Source organism: Thamnophis sirtalis, unplaced genomic scaffold (genome assembly GCF_051295495.1).
Source record: "Thamnophis sirtalis isolate CommonGarterSnake01/CBP01778 unplaced genomic scaffold, rThaSir2_p1.2 scaffold_2, whole genome shotgun sequence".
Taxonomy (NCBI): domain Eukaryota; kingdom Metazoa; phylum Chordata; class Lepidosauria; order Squamata; family Natricidae; genus Thamnophis; species Thamnophis sirtalis.
The window spans coordinates 48,049,100-48,066,334 of NW_028261382.1; the positions used below are offsets into that span (position 1 = coordinate 48,049,100).

At 44.6% G+C, this 17,235-nt stretch overlaps 1 protein-coding gene across 1 annotated transcript; it reads left to right on the top strand.

The window, feature by feature from the left end:
• The first annotated feature begins 170 nt into the window (after window positions 1-170).
• Window positions 171-16,249, top strand: LIX1L (limb and CNS expressed 1 like). Its single transcript, XM_087705358.1, has 6 exons — window positions 171-540; window positions 7,057-7,220; window positions 8,075-8,215; window positions 10,110-10,205; window positions 11,340-11,417; window positions 13,902-16,249. The coding sequence occupies exons 1-6, from the start codon at window positions 216-218 to the stop codon at window positions 14,142-14,144; spliced, it is 1,047 nt and encodes a 348-aa protein (XP_087561484.1). The 5' UTR covers window positions 171-215; the 3' UTR covers window positions 14,145-16,249.
• The last annotated feature ends 986 nt before the right edge of the window (window positions 16,250-17,235 follow it).

The window sequence follows — 17,235 nt, forward strand, 5'->3', positions numbered from 1 at the left end:
ATTGGCTAAGGCCTTCGCCAAGGAGCCTCCCAACCCCAACTCGTCCGTCTCTTGGCTTTCGAGAGACTCACGACGGCGATTGGGCAAGAGGTCGGGGAAGCCCGCCTCCTGCCCGAAAAGGCGCTCTGCCATTGGTCGCCGGCCAGAGCTTGACTGACAGCTCGCCCGTGAGGCGACTCCGCGTCTCTTCGCCTCGGTCGTCGGCAACGGAGGGGATGGAGTCGCTCCGCGTCCAGCGGCTGCAGCCGGGCGTCGGAGGGACCCTGCGCTCGCTGCGGCCCGGCGTGACGACGGGGGCGCTTCCCTCGGCCGCCTCAGCGCCGCCTCTCCCGCCGCCCCCGCCGCCGCTCGGGCTGACGCTCACCTTGGGGCCGCCGCCGCCCCCGCCGCCGCTCCCGCCCTCCCTCTTGCCCGGAGTGACGGTCGCCGCTGCCCCCGCCAGCCCCCCGGGAGCCGCGGGGGGCCCTCCGGCCGTCCTGAGGGAGGCCGTGGAGGCCGTGGTGCGGAGCTTCGCTAAGCACACGCAGGGATACGGCCGCGGTGAGGAGCCGATACCCTCCTGCCGAAGGCCGGCTCTCTTCAGCTTCGTTTCCTGGCCGGGTTGCTGAGGGGCCGAAGGGGGAGCGGGGGGGGGGGGAGTCTGGAGACGCGTCAGATACCGGTAGTCCTCGACTTACGACCGCGACAGGGGCCGAATTGGAGAGCAGTCCTCGCCTTACGACTTAGACACAGGGGAAGGGGGGAAGTCTGGAGAACCGTCAGATACCGGCAATCCTCTACTTACGACCGCGATCCCCCCCACACACACATCGAGTCCTGGGGACGAGGGTTGCAGTTTGGAGAACCATCAGATACCAGTAGTCCTCGAATTATGACAGCGATCGACACATACATGAGGACACACACATACACACAAACGGGTAGGGGGGAAAGTCTGGAGAATGGTGAAATCCCCTTAGTCCTCGACTTACGACCGACACACACACACACACACACACACACACACACACACACGCAAATTTCCATCACTGAGCAAGGGTGCTCACGTGAAGGGTGCTTTGCGATCATTTTTTGTGACCACCTTTCTTACCAGTGTTGTTAAGTCAATCCCTGCAGGCCTTAAAAGTTAGTCCCCTGGTTAAGTGAATGTGGCTTCCCCCCTTCTGACATTGGCTTGTCGGAAGGTCTGCAAAGATGAGGACGGGACATTGCGACTGTCAATAGCTGTGAACCGGTGGACAAGCGTCCGAATTTTGATCCCCATGACCTCGGGGTATGCCGCATGGGGCGTGTTTTCTCCAGTGCCGTTGTAACCTTGAATGTCACTAAATGAAACGTAAGTCAAGGACTGCCTGTAATTCCTTCTACCAAAGACAAATTCCTTGTGTGTCCAGTCACACTTGGCCAATAAAGAATTTGATTGTATTCTATATTGATTCTATTCTATATATTGTTCCGTTCCGTTCCATATTCTATTCTATTCAGAATTCTATTCTGTCCTGTCCTATCCTATTCTGCATTTTATTCTATTCTTTATTCTATATTCTATTCTGTTCTGTTGTGCCCTATCCTATTCTGTTCTGTTTTATTTTGCATTCTATTCTATTCCTATTCTATTCTCTCTATTCCTATTCTAGTTAATCTATTCGCTCCATTCTATTCTATTTTATTATTCTATTCCTATTTTATTCTAGTCTATTAGAGCCAAGGTGGCGCAGTGGTTAAATGCAGCACTGCAGGCTACTGCTAGTTCAGCAGGTCAGCGGTTCAAATCTCACCGGCTCAGGGTTGACTCAGCCTTCCATCCTTCCGAGGTGGGTGAAATGAGGACCCAGATTGTTGGGGGCAATATGCTGACTCTCTGTAAACCGCTTAGAGAGGCCTGAAAGGCCTATGAAGCGGTATATATAAGTCTACTGCTATTGCTATTCTCTCTATTCCTATTCTATCCTATTCTTATTTCTATTTCTATTCTATGTTGCCTACAGATAATTCTTGACTTATGACACACCAAGGGTCGTATGTACAAACCAGTTTGCCAAGCTTCTGAATTTGGATCACGTGACTGGGGATGCTGCAATGGTCAGAAGTATGAAAAAAGGGGTTAGCTGCTTCCTCCCCCCCCCCAATACTGTTGTAACTTTGGTCACTAAATGGATGGTTATAAGTCATGAACTCCCTGTAATGGCTTAGCCTTAGAGAAGTGGGAGCAGGGTGGGATGGGACAACTCAATTGCAGCACAGTTCAACAATTTAATTATTTAAAATGTTTTTAAAAATACTTTAGATTTTGTCATTCACATTTTATTTTGCACCTCTTTTGGCATCCTTTCTTTAATGATTCTATTTGACATATTTCTACGATATTAGTGTAAGTCTTGTCCTGTGGAGAGCTGGCTGTGGTGAGTTGTCCCATGGTGAGTTGGCCCTTGGCGAGTTGTCGTAGACCTAGAGCAGGGGGTCATTGGTTTATTTATGAAGGCTGTGCCTCTGAACATCTGCAGAGTACTTTTCTCATTGGTGTGCTGCACTTCTACCCCCCTCCCCATGAATTTTATTTATACATTTTTCTTTAACATAAATGAGTGTTTAATAAACATTGTATTGTCTGGGTCAACTTACTTATACATAATATCAATAATAGTAACAACATTTACTTGTATAAGATGGTATTCTTCCAACTTCTAATTTCTACCTTTCTAGTCCAGCCATTTGTAAAACAATGTTATTAAACTAAATTAAACTAAACTAAAATCTCATATTAAGAAATATTCTGTATCTTCTTTATCCTTTATTGTTATATATTTATACGTTAACATATCCATTTCCGCCATCTAATTTTGTTTTCATTATGTAGGAATTTCCTAATTTTTTCAATATTGTGCAATTACAATTTTTGCTGCTCTCAACATGTGTAACATTAAATAGGTGTGCTGCGTTTCTGATTGTATGTTGGGCATTTTTCTGACCATAGGGCTATCAAATGCGGAGACCGTTCTCCTGAGATAGAGAGTAGGGTGCATTTCATTGTTGGTGATAAAGGCAGCAGAGATGAGAATAGAGGGGTAAGCATGTATGGACTCACTCCTGTCAAGGTTGATTTATTGGTGACTCTTCATCGTTGTAGTTTTTTTTAAGGGGACCATCTCAAGAAGAGTTTGGTTGTTTTTACTGAAGGTTGCAGAAAGTTGGACCCTATAATTGTGAGTTTTTAAAATTTTTGTATTGTAATTACAGGTTTCCTTTCCTGGCAGGCTGTTTGATGCAGCTCTGTGCTTCTGAGTAAAGGCTTTTGTTTCTGTCAATCTGATGTGAGATCTTGCTTTAATAATATTGCTTTCATGCGAGTCATTGTGAAACAAGACTGCATTATTGACTTTGGGTAGTTTTTCTATTTTATTATGTTTTCATGATTATGACTAGTAAGGAAGAGACGATTTACTCAATACAAGATTACTTGGCTAGAGGAATGCAGGCATATACATATAGAGCCACAGTGGCACAGTGGTTAGAGTGCAGTACTGTAAGCTCCTTCTGCTGCCTGCCAGCTACCTGCAATTTGGCAGTTCAAATTCTCACCAGGCTCAGGTTTGACTCAGTCTTCTGTCCTCCCGAGGTGGGTAAAATGAGGACCCAAATTGTTGAGGCTGATTCTGTAAACCGCTTAGAGAGGGCTGTAAAGCACTGTAAAGTGGTATATAAGTCTAAAGCATCAAGTTGCTGTTAACCATACTTTAAAAAAACTTGTACTTCCTGAAACATAGTGGGCAACCATAAGGGAACTGGTGAAGCATCCCAAGAATTTTCACATTGGGTTCAAAAAAAGCAGGTGTGATTTTTTTGATGGTTAGCAGCGGCTTGGAAACTGTTATGAATCCTGAATCCACATGTAGGCATGGCAGAGGCAAAAGAAGGAGCAGCCTAAAGCAGTGTGGCACGTGTGCCCAAAGTGGCATGCGAAACCTATGTCGCCAAGCATGAACAGCCTTGCCTGTTTGTCTTCAGGGCTTCTGGCAAGCATGAGCGTGCAACGATCAGCTATCCTTCACATATGCGGCAGTGCCGAAAACTAGTGCACGCATGGCTGCAGGCCAGCTGATTGCCAGGTGCGCATGTGTGCCAGAACCCGGAAGTTTGGCTTTTCGGGAGCAGGATCCCTTCATGTGTGTGGGAGTGCCAAAAACCGGCCTGCACAGTCACGCTGGTCAGCTGATCGTCAGGCACGCTAGAAACCAGAAGTCCGGCTTTTCCGGAGTTGAACCCTGACAAGCGCGCATGCAACATTTCCGTGTGACTTTTTTGGCACTCCGTGCCGAAAAGGTTCGCCATCCCTGGCCTAGAATGACTACCTAGCCACAAACAGACCAAGTCCAATTTCCATGCTGTGACTCTGAGCAGGTGCTAGAATGATGAACCAGTTGTCAAGCATCTGAACGTAAATCACATGGCCATGGGGATGCTGCAACGGTCGTAAGTGAGAAAAATGGTCATAAGTGATTATTCCCAGTGCCGTTGTAACTTTGAACGGTCACTAAGTGAACTGTTGTAAATCGAGGACTACCTATAGTTGAAAATACCCCTGTGAATAAGGCATGGGTAACAATAAATCTGTTTAATTGAACATTCACATGTGGAGCTGATCTTTTGCGCCTGACAATTGCATGGGTTTCCCTCCTGAGAGTTTGGAGCAAAAACCTTCAGTTAAGAGAATAGTAGAAAAACAAAGTAGGAAGGGACCTTGGAGGTCTTCTGGTCTAACCCCTTGCTCAAGCAGGAGACCCTATGCCATTACAGACAAATGCCTGTCCAGTTTGTTCTTAAAAACTTCCAGTGATTGAGCACTCACAATTCTGGAAGCCGTTCCACTGATTAATTGTCAGGAAACTTTTTCCTTGGGTTCTAGTGTGGTCCTTTCTTTGATTAGTTTCCTCTCCTCTAGGTACTCCACAGCTTTCTTCACTATCTCTGTGTACATGTAGTTCCATTAAGCTACATGTTGAGTGTAGTTGGTTAGACAGTTACAAATCCATTTCGTGGTGATATCGTCTATCCCACATTTTTTTAGCTTACCAGGAAGTAGGTTGCGGTCTACTTTATCAAGTGCCTTACTGAAATCCACTACTAATTTAGTCACTTTGTCAAAGAATGACTTAAGGTTTGGCATGATCTGTTTTTGGACAAACCCATGTTGGCTTCTGGTTATAACTTTGCTTTGCTTCTAGGTGTTTGCAGGTCTGTTGCTTGGTTATCTTTTCCAGGATCTTCCCAGGTATTGAGGTCAGGCTGATTGGAGTCTCTAGTTTTTTGAAGATGGAAACCAGTTAAAGGAGTGGATGATTTTAACTTTGTTATCAGCATAATTTATGAACATTTTCTTTATATTTTCAACATCACACAAAAATTATACCAGCTAAAAAGTAATATTTTGTGGGGATCTAATAATTTAACCTCTGGGACTTCATGCCTGAAAGTTTTATGTATATTTTAGTTGGCAAAAGGAGGGTTTTTATCTTTCAGAATTCTCTATTAATAAAATCCTTTTCTCAAAATAGCCTTATTTTATGATAGCCTTTGTTTCTGTTTATACTTGGCTACAAGAAAGCTTATTCAAATTTGGACTGCAAACTATTTGTTCTGTAAAGTTCTCTCAAATTATTTTCTCAAAACCTATTTGATTGTTTTAAGAAATACATGTAGGAATAGAGGAAATATATAATAAAGTGTTTTATACAATTGTAAGGAGAAAAAAACTTCCACTGTTTCCACATTGAGGTCATTGGCTATAATTGTTGGAGTGGCTGTTGTTGGGTAGCATCCCAATTGATGCTGTTTTGTACATTTTTAAACAGTAAATGCTTGCCAGGCAGTCTGTAGTTTAGCTTAGAGCTGCTTTTCTGGCTCTGAAAAGCCTGCAAGGCCATATGGAATCATTTACTCTTTCTTCTTAAATACCCAAGTCAGATGTATGTCATACGCAAGGCAAAGACCAGAGAGTTTGGGACCAAGAGAGTAAACAATGTTTATAAATAACACAGATTGACTTCTGACTGTAAACATTTGCACTTTGAAAGCAGGAAGTGTAGAAAAGAAATGCTTTTTTTCAGGAGCATTTTTAGATTATTATTTTTGGTATCAAAAGCTTTCCTGCTTCACAGGGCGATTTTCATAGATGGAGGAGCTGTACTTTCCAGTTAAAGGCTAGTGTTTCTTATGTTGCTTAGGATTCATAAATATTTAGCATGCAGGTAATCCTTGACTTACGACCGTAATTGAGCCCAAAATTTGTCAGAAGGTCACAGCCGCACTGAAAAAAAAAATTATGTCTGTTTTTCACACTTACGACCGTTGCAGCTTCCCTGTGATCACGTGATCAAAATTCAGATGCTTGGCAACTGGTTTGTATTAATGATGGTCACAGTGTCCCGGGGTCACGTGACCCTCTTTTGCGACCTTCTGTCAAGCAAAGTCAACGGGAAAGCCAGATTCACTTAACAATCCTGTTACTAATTTAACAACTGCAGCGATTCACAACAACAGTGACAAGGAAAATCGTAAAATAGGGCAAAACTAACTTCGCAAATGTTTCACTTAGCAACAGAAATCTTAGGCTCAATTGTGTTGTACATCGTGGACAACCTGAATGTCCAGCATTTTCCAGTTGATTAGTAATCCTTATTTTTGAGTTTTCTGTTTGATTCCAAAAGACTGTACTAATATCTTCTAGTTATTATTTAAAAATTGTAGTGTCTGTGTATGAATTGTAGAAGCTGTGTGGACATCCTAGAGGAGTGTTCTACACTATAATCAGTCCTTGACTTATGGCCGATCGCTAAGCGACCATTCCGGGTTATGATGAATTTCCCTAGGGGCATTTGCAACCTGGTTCCGCAGTTATGAGAGTGAACCCGATTCTGGTTGTAAGTTGAGGACTATCAGTTTCTGCAATAGCACTCTGGATCCTCCAATTGCAGCAATGATCAGGAAAGCTTTCGGCTGCAGATGTCTGTGTAAATAATTGTCAATATTCTTACAGACTCTCTCCTTTTCTATTTTCAGTCAATGTTGTTGAAGCACTTCAGGAATTCTGGCAGATGAAGCAATCCCGGGGTGCTGATCTGAAAAATGGCGCTCTGGTGGTTTACGAGATGGTCCCATCCAACAGTCCTCCTTATATTTGCTATGTTACGTTGCCAGGAGGAAGTTGCTTCGGCAGTTTTCAGGTTAGATTGTCTTACTTATGGAATCTTAGATTTGAACTAAATACTCTCACCTCCCACTTGGAAGGTTGAGAGTTCAATTCTAGCTGCCGACAGATATTTCTCCATCATGGCGCAAAGAGAAAATATCTGCTGTGAACTCCGTGTAGGCGTCAGGAAGGGTATTTGGACAGTAAACGCTCAGCTCCATTCAGTTGCCCCAAAGCAAGGAATTACAGGGTCGTAAAAAGGAAAAAAAAATGGAATCCTAGTCAGGTGGAATTGATGAAAAATATCTATAGTTTGAACAGTCTTTCTTTCCATGAAAAGACAAGCTATGAGTTGTAGTAATGCTTTGCAGGATAAATGTGAAAAATTCAAAGTGCATGCCACTTTTTAACTGCATAATATCAGCAATAAATTTCAGCAATACTGTCATCTCCAGCTATTCCAAATCCTGGCCTTAACAGTTAGAACCTAAAGCTGCAGAGATTTGGGGGGTAAATTATTCCGTTTGTGGGATTTGAAGCAGGTATCCGAAATAAACAGGAATGCCTGAACCCTTGGAAATAGAACTGGGTCATTAGGATCAAGTACCTAGAGTTTGGTTTTAAACCAATTAATTTTACTGACAAATATTATTGTGGCATTTCCCCCCCCCCCCCTTTCCTGGTAAATATATGGGCTGACTTTCAGCATCCTATGAGGTTCTTTCTAGGATGCTGAGCTTCCAAACCTTTCTGACACTTGCAACCTATCAAAGAGACCAGCAATTCTATAGTGGCCTTTGAAGCATAATTTAGGGATAACTTTGTTAACTTACTCTGGTAGCTTCCATTCTTATGTCTGCCTTGTATTCTTCTCCAACCGCACCTCAGTTTTGTCCAACGAAAGCAGAAGCCAGGAGAAGTGCTGCCAAAATTGCACTGATGAATTCAGTCTTCAATGAACATCCATCCCGTAGAATCACGGATGACTTTATTGAGAAAAGTGTCCTGGAGGCTTTGGCATGCTTTAACGTAAGTGCTTTTGAACAGGGGCCACCCAACTTTTGGACCTCAGGGACATGCATAATTTTAAATCCCGTGGACCACTAATATGATCTGCCTAATGACTGGGTGGGTGGGCATGGCTAGGTGGGTGGGTGTGACTGGGTGGGCGTGGCCAACTCAATGTCAAGGGGCACATTGCTGATCTCTATTCACCCCTTCCCTCCTAGCCACTCTTGCCTGCCCTTCCAGGCTCCTTAGGGCCCTAACAGGAGGCAGTTGTTGGAGCTAAGCAGCCACCAGGAGAAAGAGTTGGCAAAACAGTTCAAATTGGATCTGACCGAGAAGGAGGCTCAGCAGAAGCACCTCACTGAGGACTAGGAGCATAGGCTTTCCAAGCAGAGGGAAGAACTGTGGGAGTGCAAAGCCAGGTGCCGGCCCCTGGAGACTCAGCAGGCTGAGATGGTCAGCCAGTTCCAAGCCATGATGCAGTCCCACTGGAACGAGGCCCTCCGGCTCTTTGCCACCAGCGGCACTTCCCTCCAGCCTTTGCCCAAAGCCCCACACCAGGAGGCTGAAGCAGAGCCAAAAATCAGAATTTCTGTCCCCTTCTGACCCCCACAAAAAGACCCCGAAGGGGGAGACTCTCTGCAGCAACACAAGTGTTTATTTCACATATCCAGCCCAGGGGCCGTAGTCTGAGGACCCCTGACTTAGTGCAATATAAAAAATGCAAATAATTTTTCTGCAGACCACTAAAATTTTCTCGCAGACCACCAGTGATCCATGGACCACCAGTTGCTGATCAATGCTTTTGAAGGTCCTGTAATTAGTAGGGAAACAGTTGTAAAAAAAATTCAAACATCTTTATGAACCCTTCTGGAATCCTTTATTGGCAAGGCCTCTAAGCAGCTCTCTAGGCTCTCTAAGTCGCTTAACCATTGTTGTGTATTTCTCCCAGTTATAAGTGTCTGTACAATATTTACCCTTGGCCCATTCAATATCTTTTTTTAAAAATTCCTAATAACATCCTTTTGCATTGACAAGATTTTTAGAAGTGGTTTTCTCCTGCCTAACACTATTTGAGCCCACAAGTTCATTCGTACGTTGTGATGATCATAAAGTGGCCATCGTACAACTGTGCTCCATGTGCAAACTTTTGGTCGTTAAGCAAACATAGCAACAGCACTTAGACATATACCGCTTCACGGTGCTTTTACAGCCCTCTCTAAGCGGTTTACAAAGTCTGTCTCTTGCCCCCAACAATCTGGGTCCTCATTTTACCCACCTCAAAAGAACGGAAGGATGAGTCAACCTCGGGTCGATCAGGATCGAACTGCTGGCAGTCGGCAGAATTACCCTGCAGTAATGCATTCTAACTACTATGCCACCATGGCAGATTAAGCAAATGCTGTGGTTGCTGTAGGAGATAACCAGATAGGGTCAAACGCATCATTAGTTTGGAGTCTGTTCCTGTAAGAGTCCTAAGTTCAGCCCCTCCCCACCCTCCGAAGTCTGTTATCTGGTTCCAATTTGCTTTGACCGTTAGTAGTTCAGATTCTTATGTATCAATAGCATGAAATCAATTTGTGGTATTTTGAATTCTATCATAGTTCCTGACTTCTTCCTCCTGACAATTGTTAAGTGAACCCATAAAATTGGTTAAGCGAACTTCAAATCCAGGTTGTAAGTCCCCCTTTTTGGAGAGGTTGCCAGTTGTAACTTTGGATGTTCCTAAGCAACCAGTCATAAGTTAAGCACTACCTCCATCACCGCCTATGGAATATTCATATATTTATACAACTAACTTCCAAAAACTACGGCTCTGTGAAAACTCTTCTTAAAGTAGGAATCCTCCTTGCACAAAAAAGATGGTCCTTTTACTCTCATCCAACCTAGCCTACAATGTTTGTCTTTCCAACAGGGCAACAGAGAGGAAGCAGATAATCCAAGTACAGGAATTGGTGCTTTCCGCTTCATGTTGGAGTCCAACAAAGGGAAATCCATGTTAGAGTTCCAGGTATTCTTAATTGGATTATCGGATCCAGACTTTTGCTGCTAAAACCTGACCTATTGGCTTAATTTCCGAGTAACTGTTTGTGAAGAGGAAGTGCCAAATATGCAGGAGAGGTGGAATTGGCATGGAAATGTAGGATTATTATTGTTCTTCCTAATCTGTGGACCAACTCGGGACTCTGAAATATCATCAGATAGCCTAAGATAAAAGCCGGTTGCAATGCCTTTAGGGGTGTCAAACACAACCCTAATGCAGCATTAATGAAATTGAGTTTGTTCTGACCTAGGTTTCCTGAGCAGCACAAAGCTGAGTCCTCAGCCCGATAAACCCCTTTTATTTAATTTACAGTGAATTCTTCTCCAGCGCACAGTCTTTCAAGATAGTTCACAATTACCGAATTTATCAGGCTTGGAGAGTGGCCAGGCCAATATCTTTCAGAGGCTGCAATACTTGGCAGGAATTCAGGAATGAACTAATTATCTCCTGCAAATTCCACTCCCCTGTTGCTCCTCTTTTATTCCCTCTGGGAGGGGCCGTTCACCATCCCCCTGTGGCCTTACTCCCAAGTCGACCCTTGTTCCTTAGCTGTTCCCTTTGTCTGGCAACTCTGCGCATGCGCACACAGGGAACAGGCTCCAGCTGTTTGTCTGCCTCACAGATGTCTGACTCCGAAGGCAGCTGATAACTGTCAGACAGCCCTGGCCCCCTCTCTGCCTCCGACACAGAGCCCTCCTCAGAGCTTTCCCCAGACTCCAGGGCTGGCCCAGGTTCCTCCCCAACCTCCTCACTGTCCGAATCTGCTGCCAGCTCTGCTGGCCAGTGGTGGGCCACAATAGAGTTTAACACCTCTGCTTTATAATAAATGCTTCAGGAATTAACAGTGGATTCATTTGATGGTAAACCGAAAATCTGTTACTGACATTATCAGAATTGGATTTTTTTTTTTTTTTTAAAAGGGAAACCTCCATATATTGTTGAACGATGCATCACTCAGTAGCTTTTACGTTAACAACCTGAAGGGCACAAATATTAAGGGGAGCAACGCTCAAGGGGAGATGGAATGGCTTTGGGAACGCCGAGCCGTGCCTTTTGTCTGCTGATAACAATGCTCAGATTTGTCCTGCTTTCCCTTGGCAGGAACTGATGACAGTTTTCCAGCTCCTCCACTGGAACGGCAGCCTGAAAGCCATGCGAGAGAGGCAATGTTCACGACAGGTAGGTTTGTTCCAGGGACCTGCAGATTTTTTTGGTGCCTGTCCCTGGCGGTGGACTGAAGAGCCGAGGCGCCACCTGGCATTGCCGAGCATCTTTGCTATCAGCTTCCTGAAACTGTTGGAACTCAGGACCACCTGGAGAGCCGCAGGTTCTCCTCCCTCTGTTTTAAAGCAACACGAAAAAAACCTGCTTTGGTCTCTGTAGAAAACCAAGCAACCAACGGCTTGGAGAAATGTGTGGATTTTACTCCCTTTCTTTAAGCCAGAAGAATCTTTAGCTTGGACGTAGTTCCCTTTGTCAATCCTTGATTGAAATAAAGATTGAGAATAGGCTTTTAGCGACGAGGGACAGGTAGTCCTCGTCTTACAACAGTTCATTTAGTGACCATTCAGAGTTACGACAGCACTGGAAAAAAAGTGAGCTTTTTAGCGTTACGGCCTTTGCAGCCTCCCCGTGGTCACGTGATCCAAAAATCCAGGCTTTTGGCGACTGATTCATACTTACGACGGTTGCAGTGTCCCGGGGTCCCCCTTTGTGACTTTACGACAAGCGAAGTTGATGGGGAAGCCAGATTGACTTATTGATTTAACAGCTGCAATGATTCGCTTCACAAATGTGGCCAGAAAAGGCGTAAAATGGGGCAAAGCTCACTTAACAAATTTCTCGCTTAGCAACACAAAATGTCAGGATCAATTGTGGTCGTAGGTCGAGGACTACCTGTACTTACTTGCCCAGGAACTATTTTTCTTTCTCTTCTTTGTATAACGTGGCTCCAATTCCTCCGTCAGTCACAGTCAGATTCTGCCTAGCGTCAAGTAATCAGCAAAGGTTTCCTTTCTTTTCCCAGGAGTATACAGGTAGTCCTCGACTTACAACAGCTCACTTAGTGACCGTCCGGAGTCACAACCTCACTGAAAAAAAGTTACTCAAGACCGTTTTTCACACTTACGACCGTTGCCGCGTCCCCATGGCCACCTGATCAGAATTCAGATGCTTGGCCACTGGTTCATACTTACGACCATTGCTGCATGTCCCAAGGTCATGTGATTCCCCTTTTGCGACCTTCCAAGAGGCAACGTCAATGGGGGAGCCAGTTTTGCTTAACAACCGCACTGCTCACTTATCAATTGCGATGTTTCACTTAACAACTGCGGCAAGAAAAGACGGGGGCAAAATTCACATTAAAATGTCTCACTGAATAGAAACTTTGGGCTCAACTGGGGTTGTACATTGAGGACTACCTGCACTTTACTGACAATAAAGCAGTTAAGACAGTGTTTCTCAACCTTGGCAACTCGAAGATGTCCGGACTTCAACTCCCAGAATTCCCCAGCCAGCGAATGCTGGCTGGGGAATTCTGGGAGTTGAAGTCCGGACATCTTCAATTTGCCAAGGTTGAGAAACACTGAGTTAAGAGATTAGAGCAGACAGGATCGGTCGGCTAGGCACAAAAACGCTGCAGTTAACTTTCCTTTTCCCCTCCTTCCCCCCCCCCCCCTTCTGTAATCCATCACTATCCAATTGAAAATCCTCAATCGTTGTTTTGGAAACGGACCCAGTGTGCGAGCCTTTCCCATCGCCACATTCCTTTTGTTGGCCTTCTGCTTGTGCTCCTCATCTCAGGGCCGGCTCTGCTTCCATCCCAATCCCTCCCAAAAACACGCACATTCCAATCTCTTCCCTCCCCCCCCTCCCACCGTTGCTATGCCAGGCTGGCAAAAGGCAAAGCGAAGCAGCAGCAAAACCAGAATGGCAGCCATAACAGTCACTTGCTGTTCCATATTTTTGTACGAGTTATTTGAAGGGCAGTTTACGGCACGAAGCCGTCTGCCTGACTGGAGAGAGAGAGACTTGTTTCCTGATGTTCTGACCGAGGCTTCCCGAGAGCATGAAGCAAACTCCTTGTTGTCCTGACAAAAAACCCTTTTATTAATTTCCTGTGAATTCTGCTCCTTCACATCCAGCAAAGTCTTTCGAGGGAGGATTTATGGTCACAGACCTCATCTGGCTTGGAGAGCTGCCAGGCCAATATCTGCAGAACTTGGTCTCAGAGAGTCTAAGAGAACTAATTGTCTCCTGCAAACTCCCCTCCCCTTTCACTCCTCTTTTATTTCCTCTGGGAGGGGCCATTCATTGTCCCCCTGTAGCCTTACTCCCAAGTTGACCCTTGTTCCTTAGCTGTTCCCTTCCTCTGGCAACTCTGTGCATGCGCACACTGAGAACAGGCTCCAGCTGTTCGTCTGCCTCACTGATGTCTGACTCTGAAGGCAGCTGATAACTGTCAGACAGCCCTGGCCCCCTCTCTGCCTCCGACACAGAGGCCTCCTCAGAGCCTTCCCCAGGACTGGCCCAGGTTCCTCCCCAACCTCCTCACTTTCCGAATCGGCTGCCAGCTCCACTGGTGGGCCACAACAGCTGGTTCTGCTTTCTGGAAGACCTCCTTTCCCCATTCATTCATTCATGTCCTCTTTCTTCCCCCACCAGGAGGTGCTGTCACACTACTCCCATCGTGCTCTGGATGATGATATACGGAACCAGATGGCAACGGATTGGGTCAACCGGGAGCAGAACATCCCAGGGGCCCTTTCCAGGGAGCTGGCTTCGACCGAGCGTGAACTGGACGAAGCTCGGCTAGCCGGAAAGGAGCTGAGATTTCACAAGGAGAAGAAAGACATCCTGATGTTGGCTGCTGGCCAGCTGGGGAACATGCATTCTTCCAACTGCTAGGAGGGCCCATGTAGCTCTTTTCTCTCCCCTCTTAACTACTCTCTCTTCCCACAGTAGTTTGCTAAAGAAGTCAGGAGGAATGTTACCAGTGCGAAGGAAGCCTCATGTTCAACCCGATTTTTCCTAATTTTTATTGTGCAAGGTGATGTTTGCATTCGAGAGTGCAGGATTTTAGTGCAGGATTTGAAAATAATCTCAATTGCCTTAATTTTTAGTTCTAAGAAGTGAAAAGTGTCCTCCCATTAGAGAACGAAACCTGAATTAACCATTTGGGGGAAAAACAAACGTCGAGTTTGTTCAGAACTCGCCTTCGATTCCAATCACCTGAACTGTCTCCAGTTCATCAAACAGCCTCCAATGCCTTGCTTTCCAAGAACAGAGAATCAAATTGCACTCTTTAAAAAAAAGGTTGTTGAAAATTCTGTATAGATTTTATACTTGGTTATCTTTTCACTCTGCAGAAGAACTTTTTGTAGAACATACTAATAATGTAACTTTTTTGAGGGGGGGGGAGAAATAGATCTTTGCTCAAATCTTGATTCTATCCAGGTATTTGTACAGTTGTCAGTATTAAGTAGAAAAGTAACACTGCCACAGAAGGATGCCAGTGTTTGTTATTAGGGTATAATGCATTGATATATGCTACACAGGGATGCAGTGGCTCGGGGGCTAAGACGCTGAGCTTGTCGATCAGAAGGTTGGTGATTCGAATCCCTAGCGCCGTGTAACGGAGTGAGCTCCCGTGACTTGTCCCAGCTTCTGCCAACCTAGCAGCTCGAAAGCAGGTAAAAAATGCAAGTAGAAAAATAGGGAGCAGCTTTGGTGGGAAGGGAACAGCGTTCCGTGTGCCTTCGGCATTTAGTTGTGCTGGTCACATAACCACAGAGACGTCTTCAGACAGCACTTGGCTCTGTGGGTTTGAAACGGAAATTAGCACTGTCCCCTAGAGTCAGGAACAACTAGCATATATGTGCGAGGGGAATCTTTACCTTTTATATGCTACTCAGATGTGTACCTACAGTTAAAGTAGTTTGATAGACACACCATCTTTGCTTATCACTTATAAGTAGAGCACTTAAAAACATCCTCTTTCCATTACTGTCCAACCACCAGTATTCTATTTTAACTGGACTGGTTGTTCCTTTTTTTCAATGCCATTAACTTTGAACAGTCCCTACACCAGTGTTGTAAATCAATGACTACCTTTATGGACCGTGGCTTAATTTTATGTTGTTGTGTTCGCGGTTTTACTTTCAAAGTCTTAGGACACATTAGGGCAGGGGTCTCCAACCTTGGCTACTTTAAAGGCTTGTGGACTTCAACTCCCAGAGTTCCTCATCCAGGAAGGTTGGAGACCCCTGCATTAGTCTCCTGCATGCCAGGTTAGTTTGATTCTTAGCTGTTTTTTGGTCACGTATAAACAAGCTTCTAAGCCTCAATCCGGTACAGAAACCTGGCATAAGAGATGAAAAACTTTGAAGGTAAACGGAGCAATTTGCAAAATGGTGGTCTGTCCCGGTCTATGATTATCGTAAGATTTGATTGATTGGTGGAAATAATTAGCCGGTGATCAGCGGGCTTAAGAAAAAGTGGTTTTGTTTTGTATTTGGTCTTCATGCCATCAGTATCTTGCCATTTGTATACATGAAATAATAAAACAATATTCTCTTTTTTTATATATATATATATTTATATATTTTATACATAGCTATGGTTTACACAGTATTAATGTTGAAAGCATTTATAAAGCTAGCTTGTAACTAAATCCTTTGAATACATGAATGTCTCTTGCATTGTTCATACTAGCCTGGCTAACCAGTAGGTTACTATACTTGGGTTAATTCTCTCGCCTGGATCGGTCCGGAGACTGAGTCTGAATAAGTGTCGGTTTTCACACGACCCAAATGTGAATCCTGTACTTGCTTCTGCTGCTGACCAGCCAGCTTTCCTTCTCTGTTTTCTGTAACTATTGGTAATCTCCAGATTATCCATGCAGTATTGCCTACAATATACTCCCCTCGGCGCTTTGCCCTTTTTCACGGTTTGCGTTTTAGGATTTTGTTTGTAATGCGTAGTTTTTCTGTAATAAACAGGATTTGGGAAAAGTTCTTCCTCTTGTTCATTCCATTGCTTAGAAGTGAAGCCATCACTCATCTATATCTATAAAAGCCAAGTACCACCCACTCATCACGGAATCTCCAGAACCATAAAGCTTACAAACTGGAAATTTGGCTTGCATGTGTCCTCTTGGCTTCTAGGTGCTCGCTAAGAAAGGATTTTTCAAAATGATCCTCAAATCATTAGTATTTCTTACATTATTATTAACACGCTCTGATGCTGAGGAGTTAGACGTTCTACTCCCCCTCCCCACCTGAAAAGAACTCTGTTCCAACTGCCAGTTGTTTCATATTTCATTACCTCAGTTCAAACTGGCAGACGTTCCACTCCTTCACTCAGGAGCAGTCTGGGACTCCTTATAGTACTAAACATCGGTACCTCACCAAAATGTCTACACCTTCCACCTATGGAACTGCTCCCGAACTCAAGGCGGAAGGAACAATATTCCCATATCTGTTTCAATCACTGAACCAACGGATTGAACCGGAGTGAACCAGATTTATCCTGCATTGCCCAGTCACATATTTTTGTCGCGAAGCACGGCTGTCCAGCTAGTCATTTTATATTTTCTATATGTGTGGTCTTCTTGGGGAAAAATCCAGAAGCATGGCGTCTTGCCCTTGTTACTCAAGGGTTACTCCAACCCTCCAGGATGCCTGCAGCTTTTTCCTCTATTGCTGCTGCTCAATGGACCACAACTGAGCCCAAACTCTTTGTTGCTCTAAGTGAAACTTATTTATTAAGTGAGTTTTTGCCCCATTTTACGACTTGGTGCCACCGTTGTTCAGTGAATCACTGCAGATGTTAAGCCAGTAACCCGGTTGTTAAGCGAATCACCACAGATAAGTTTGGTAACACAGTTGTTAAGCGAATCTGGCTTCCTCATTGACTTTCCTTCTCGGAAGGTCGCAAAAGTGGATCACAGGACCCAGTGACACTATGACCGTCATAAATACGAGCCAGTCGCCAAGTG

Coding starts and splice junctions, on each gene's coding strand:
- LIX1L (XM_087705358.1), top strand. CDS start 216: ATGGAGTCGCTCCGCGTCCAGCGGCTGCAGCCGGGCGTCGGAGGGACC. Junction 7,221..8,074: donor GTTGCTTCGGCAGTTTTCAG/GTTAGATTGTCT, acceptor ACCGCACCTCAG/TTTTGTCCAACGAAAGCAGA. Junction 11,418..13,901: donor AGAGGCAATGTTCACGACAG/GTAGGTTTGTTC, acceptor TTCCCCCACCAG/GAGGTGCTGTCACACTACTC.